Below are 6,803 nucleotides of genomic sequence, written 5' to 3' on the forward strand. Positions count from 1 at the left end.
CCTTATTTATAGAAAATATTAGTAAATAATTTAAAAAATATTGTATGATTGCGACAGTTTATAGATATATATTTTATTTGGAATATATTATATATTACATAAACAACATTATTTTTAAGACAATGAAATAGGTTTCTTAAAAATTTTTTATAAATAATATTTTATAAATAATATTTTTATAAATAATATTTTAATTGTGATTCTTAAATAGTTTGATTATCTGGAGTAACCTTAATCTTTTTACTTATTATTTGGACTCTTGTATATATATATATGTATATATAGTAAAAATATATTTATATAAACAAATGTAAAATTATAGATTGCCACAAGTATCTTCTACATTTTCTTGGCAAAGGCAATATTTTGGCACAATAACGGAAGAAAAGAAACCAGATGTACCTCCTATGTCAAAGGCAACAAAGAATGAAAAGAAACTGCAAAGTGAACTGGAGCTTATTAACAAAGAATTAGCTGAACTTAAGGAGTCTAAAGACGTATTGGAAGATAAATATAAGAGAGCATTGGCAGAAGGAGAAAATATCAGAGTCAGACTCACCAAGCAGATTAACGATGCCAAGCTTTTTGGTATTCAAGGCTTCTGCAAGGATCTTTTAGATGTAGCCGACATATTGGGAAAAGCTACTGAAAGTGTACCAAAAAATGAAATAACAGAGCAAAATCCACATTTGAAAAGTTTATATGAAGGTTTAGTCATGACAGAAGCTCAGTTACATAAAGTAAGATATATCTTTATTTTAATGAGAAATATAAATAATGTAATTTCAAGTGAGAATATTAAATTTTTTTTCCTTAATTTAGGTTTTCAAGAAACATGGTTTAGTTTCACTGAATCCGGTAAATGAAAAGTTCGATCCTAATGAACATGAAGCATTATTTCAACAAGTAAGATTCATATAATAAATAAAGGTATAAATTGATAACTTTTGTGAGTAACGAATATCATTTTCAGGAAGTTGAGGGCAAGGACTCTGGCACAATTGTAGTTGTATCGAAAGTAGGATATAAATTGCACGAAAGAATAGTGAGACCAGCATTAGTAGGTGTTGCTAAGGGATAACTAATGTAAAGGTAGATAGAGCATCCATTTTATTATAAATTGTAAAATCCTATAAAGTTCAGTATAAAATATTGATGTACATTGTAATTTCCTTTTAAATTTTTATTTAAAATATAAAGTAGGAACCAATCTGTTAATATAAAGTGTAAAAGTAGCAAAAAAAAAATATATATGCTACTTTCATATAAAGATTTGTAGCATTACTATATCAATATATATAGAAATTCTCTTTTTTAAATATATACGTTGTTTTCCATTACGCATATACAATTTAATTTTTTACAAGGAGCTTATAAAAAAAAGCGATAAAATCTAGACAAAAATAATGATATATATTCATCTTCAGTTTGTAACATATCTTGACATAAAAAAACCGATATCATAAGAATATCATAACTGTACAAATCTATATAATATTAAACATTTGCTATCAAATTTGAGTTTGTTAATCAATCCTCGTATAAGAAAAAGTATAATACATTTTTATATATTCATAATTTAACATCTCTCAAATACTTTGTACAAATCCGGTAAACTGGCTATTTGTAATATCGTTGAATCGTGAGCGAAGTGTTTTGGTGGAAGTAAACTTTCTTTAATTGCCGGATACAAAACATGTTCAGTTACATATTTCCAGTCATGTATCTGATGCTTCGGATTGATGTAACTATAAAATTTTGCCGTTTCCCGGCAAATATTTTGAAAACATAATTGTTCCTTTCTCCAGTCAACTTCCGTTGCTAATCGCATTATATACAATGGAATTTCCGCTTCGTATGGAAAATATTTATCTAAAATATTATTAACATATATGCAATTTATTCTTGTGATAATATAACAGTGTATTCGATGTTACATTATATTTACCTAATAATACAGGCAACGATCTTAAATTTCCTACTTTATCCATAACAACCGAAAAATATTCGTTCATCATGTCTGCCTTTTCTAAAAGTAACTCCTTCACTCTCGCTGCCAATTCTTCCTTTGGTCCGTCCTCCTCTGTCCATCCAGTTTCTCCCGAATCTAAAGCAATCATTGCTAAATCGAACAATGATATTCGTTCCTAAAAAATAAATTCACACGTGCAATATTAAATGGCTATAAAATAAACTTAATTTGTTGTATCTGAAATACGTACTGAAAATTTGATAATGCCAAAGTTTGCAAAATCATAAAGCATGATTTCATAAAAAAGCTCCTCCCTGAAAAAATATTACATCTTAAGATATGAATAAATTTATATTACATTTTTATTATGCAAAATAATAAAAATTACGTTAATTTTCTAGTATTGCATATATATAAATTCACTCCACTCTGTATCAAAGCTGAAGTTTGATCGATGCAACCAACAAATGTTAAATTAGCTAGAATGTCTCGTAATCCTTCGTGACATTCATCTTCAACATCCTTACGTAATTTTAGGATACTGGTTAATTTTACTTCATGTTTAAAGTTATTCACAGAATATGATTTAAATTGCTGTGTAAATTTCGAAGATTCATCAGCAGAAGTATTTGTCTCAGCAGATGATTTTTCAGATTGACTTACATTACATATTGAACTTTCACCTTCTTTCTGATTATCGTCTGTATTCAATGTCTGTTCTTTTTCTTTTTCTGAATTTTTCTTTATATTTTCGATAAAGTCCCTATTTCCGAAATACTGATATACTTGCTTACGAGCCCTATCAGCTATAGCATCTACAGGCTTATCTTTAGGATCATCTACTTCCTCATCTGAATCTCGTAGAAATTCTGAGATGTCAAACGTGAGATTCTCTGAACGGACATTTTCCAATTTGTTTTGTTGTGCAGAGTTATATGGATCGCAAGTGTTTTGCGAGTCCAATGAAGATTTGGTATCTAATATATCACTCCAATCTAAATTTCGTGTTAAATTATTATCAGTTAGAGTCTTTTCGGTAGGTAATAATGTAGAATTGTGTTCTGCGATATTTAAATTCGAATCTTTCTCTTGACATTTATTGTCAGCAGATGGATTTTTCATAATAACATTAGGTATACTTTCTCCTAAACTTTCAGAATTAAGGGACTTAGAATCATTATGTGTTAATTCTTTCGTTAGAGTATTACTGTCACTCTTACGTTGTTCGAAATGTATGGTAAAATTAAATTTGTCAAGTTTTTGATCAGACGAATCTGTCCTAATCATCTCCCTAGCATGAATCTTTTTTAATTTATCTGAATTTCCTTTGTTATACTCGGGTAACACTTCTTCTAAGACTTCTTTAGTAATGTCTGCTTTCGGTAATCTGGCTTGTAAATAAAACGTTCTAGACGCGCTGTTTCCAGTCAATCTTTCATCTAACGCGAATTTTATTCTTTCAACTATCGTATCTTCGTGAAGAAATCGAACTTCGTGTTTTGTCGGATGTACATTAACATCTATATTCTGTGGATTAATATCCAAAGATATGTAACACCACGGATGAGCTTTTTTCGGGAGATATACAGAATACACGTCTTCTAACATTTTACGGATTGCTGCAAATAAATGTTCATAAACATTAAAATTTTGATAAAGAAATTAGAATATATATAAATACATAGATAAAAATTGAATATGCAACGTTAAACTTACAAGCAGAATCGACCAATCGATTGTTGATAAATAGCAACATCACCATTCGCTTATTTGTATAATTTGGATTTGTCACTAAACCGTGCATCTTAAATTTATAATCCTTGTCATCAAGCTCAACTTCTAATAATTCACGAGCAACAGGATTGCCATACAATAGTCTTATGTTATTCTGTTTGGTGGAATTATATGGCGTTCGAACCTGAAATTGTATTTGAACATGCTTTCAAATATTCTATTTTTAAATTATATTGTATTTTTTATCATGCGTCTACAACATGTTGTATATTGCATACAAAATGATTTATCTTACTTGTGAACTCGGCTCGCCGTGCTTTTTTAAAGTAAATCCTACTGCTGAATTATGTACAGCATATCTCATAACTACTTCTGTAATTTTGGTAAATTCCTCCGATGGATTTGACAAAGCCTTTCTACGAGTTGCCACATTGTAGAATAGATTTTCTATTGTTATTATAGTGCCTTGATTTCCAGCACAAGGCACTGGAGATGCTTTTAGCTTGCTGTTAATATATGATGCTCTGTAATAATATGTGGCAAGTACATTAATTAATCTTTCTTTCTCTGTATGAAATTAAGTATTACATTGTCAATGAAATATGCATACTTATAGGCGCATTTTTCATCTGCCGTTTTTGTCGTGATAGTAAGAAGAGCTATGTGACTAATACTGGCCAGAGCTTCTCCTCGAAATCCAAATGTCGTAAGAGTACCGAGATCTTCAAATTTTTGCAACTTGCTTGTGGTAAATCTTTCACACACAATCTCCATATCTTCTTTTCGAATACCAGTACCATTATCCTGTATCTAAAGTTATAAATTAAGTTAGAGATACATTTGAATATAATTTAGATATGTTTAATTAAAATATGTTTAATAATTGAAATTCTATTATGTACCTGTAATAGCTTTAAGCCTCCTTCTTTCGCTGTGATTTGTATGTTCGTTGCTTTAGCATCCAAACTGCAACATAAAAGTGAATTTCTTGTAAATAAAAGTGAATGTGCATGTAGTAGACGATAATTTTCAAAAATTAACCTATTCTCTATTAACTCCTTTAACGCATTTGCTGGTCTTTGAATTATTTCTCCAGCTGCGATTCTGTTCACCACGACTTCATCTAATTTTCTAATCTTTGCTGGTGTACACATGTTGCTTGATATTAATTATTAATTAATAGGAAGTGGCAAAAATAGCTTTCAACACTGTTCTTAGATGTAAACATATAAAGCATAATCCAGGAACAAAATTCAATTTCGTAAATTGATAATCTAGTTAGGATTGTTATACAATAAGTTTTACGTTCAGTGAGAATTTTTTTAAAGAGTTCTTGAATAAATTTTCGACGAAAGATTCTTCATACACATATCACTGACGCCCATTTTTAAATAAATAGGTTAAAAATTAACTCTGCAATATTACCAACAAATATAATTGATTATAATGGTTGATAAGTTTCCTGACGTCGATAATTGAGGGCGTTATTTTATCTATACGACAAAATTTATTTAAAATAAACTTTCAGCCGCAATAATTTAATTCTTATAAACTATATGTATGAAGCAAAGTATTAGACGCAAAAAGTAATATAATCAAAACTCTTCAAGATTTGCAATTTTACAAATTCTTACTTCAAATCAGAAGTTCATTCTTGAAATATAGATTATTTGTTTTACATTGTTCATTTCATTTCTTTTTTCATTTCTTTTTTACTTCTCTCTTTTTTACTTCTTTTGTTTACTATTTTTACTCTCTTGTTTACTATTTTTTTTCATTATAACTTCTTTTTATTTTCTATTTTGCTCTTTCTGTCATTTTCAGGTTTAATTGTTTTATATATTATGTACATATACAGGGTGTCTCGAAAGTTTTTACCAATCACTTTGTGTAAATAGAGCAGACTAAACTGAGTCGAAAAAACTCTACCATTTTGCAATTTTTTGGCAATAAGATATAAGTTAATAAGATATTAATTACTAAAAATTGTCAAATATTGGTCTTGAATAATTTTTTACTCAAATATTACAACTTTATACATAGAAAAGTTGCAAGAGACAAAAATCATTTTATTTTCTTCTCATAAAGCTCTGAGAATTTTTTCAGAATTTGTTAATATGTATTTTATACATAATTTTTTAATACGTATTTTCTCATTGATAAAAATAAGAAAATGCTATATTAAAAAGTTGATAAAAAATTCAGAAAAAATTCTCAGTTTTGTGAGAAGAAAATAAATGATTTTTGTCTTTTATAGTTTTTCTGTAAAATTAATAATATTTGAATAAAAATTATTCAAGATCAATATTTGACAATTTTTAGTAATTAATATCTTGTTAATTATTGCAAAAATTGCAAAATGGTAAAGAATTTTTCGCCTTAGTTTAGTCCGCTCTATCTACATAAAAGATTGGCAAAAACTTTCGAGACACCCTGTATATTATGTACAATGTATAATATTTACAACATAATAGATCTTCAAAAAATGAAGGGGAGATGTATACTACAAAAAAAAAGAGATAAGATTACATATTAGAAGCTTTGCGAGAGAAATCATTTTTTCATGTTATTTTGTTACATGTCCACTTTCTGTGCTGTTCAGAAAAGAGAGAGAGAGAGAGAGTCTCAGAGTGAATCATCAATTAAAATATTTCTTTGTGCACGAGAATTAACCTCCTGATTGATTCTTTAGCACATTTACAGAAATAGACTTACAGTTTCCTTGCTTTTTTTTCTCTTGATTACTATTATAATAATGTCCATCTTATGTGCCATAAATTTCCCAGAGAAATGATAATGGAATCGACATCGATTTTATTGTTTTTCACTAGATTACGAGCATTTCGTCTCTATATGTAATACAAAATCAAAATCAATAACGTAAAATTTAATATAAAATTGAATATATATAAAGCACAAATATATATTATACATATATATTATATACATATATTATATACACACATATATATATATATATATATATATATATGTATATATGTATATGCATATATAAACATAGCAAAATCCATATATACAACAAAATTGATATATAAAATATATTTTTTTATTATATAGATAACATTAAGAAATAAAT

At 27.9% G+C, this 6,803-nt stretch overlaps 2 protein-coding genes across 2 annotated transcripts in view; one reads left to right on the plus strand and one right to left on the minus strand.

Annotated features, from left to right (window-relative positions):
* LOC105626705 (grpE protein homolog, mitochondrial) overlaps nt 1–1,516 on the plus strand; it is a 2,337-nt gene extending 821 nt beyond the window's left edge. Inside the window, exons 2-4 of the mRNA XM_012208003.1 lie at nt 323–740; nt 823–906; nt 974–1,516. Of these exons, the coding sequence (XP_012063393.1) occupies nt 323–740; nt 823–906; nt 974–1,081 (610 nt within the window). The 3' untranslated portion in view covers nt 1,082–1,516. The remainder of the gene's footprint in view (nt 1–322; nt 741–822; nt 907–973) is intronic.
* A 63-nt stretch (nt 1,517–1,579) lies between these two features.
* LOC105626706 (DNA mismatch repair protein Mlh1) lies at nt 1,580–4,860 on the minus strand. Its single transcript, XM_012208004.1, has 10 exons — nt 4,748–4,860; nt 4,609–4,672; nt 4,317–4,516; nt 4,002–4,230; nt 3,689–3,890; nt 3,112–3,591; nt 2,361–2,811; nt 2,223–2,286; nt 1,949–2,147; nt 1,580–1,872 (listed from the first exon to the last, which is right to left on the minus strand). Exons 1-10 carry the CDS (start codon nt 4,858–4,860, stop codon nt 1,580–1,582), a joined length of 2,295 nt encoding a protein of 764 aa, XP_012063394.1.
* Between the last annotated feature and the right edge of the window lie 1,943 nt (nt 4,861–6,803).

The sequence above is a fragment of the Atta cephalotes genome (assembly GCF_000143395.1).
Source record: "Atta cephalotes unplaced genomic scaffold scaffold00006, whole genome shotgun sequence".
NCBI classification, from domain to species: domain Eukaryota; kingdom Metazoa; phylum Arthropoda; class Insecta; order Hymenoptera; family Formicidae; genus Atta; species Atta cephalotes.

Coding starts and splice junctions, on each gene's coding strand:
- LOC105626706 (XM_012208004.1), bottom strand. CDS start 4,860: ATGTGTACACCAGCAAAGATTAGAAAATTAGATGAAGTCGTGGTGAAC. Junction 4,673..4,747: donor AAGGAGTTAATAGAGAATAG/GTTAATTTTTGA, acceptor TTTATGTTGCAG/TTTGGATGCTAAAGCAACGA. Junction 2,287..2,360: donor TGCAATACTAGAAAATTAAC/GTAATTTTTATT, acceptor ATATTTTTTCAG/GGAGGAGCTTTTTTATGAAA.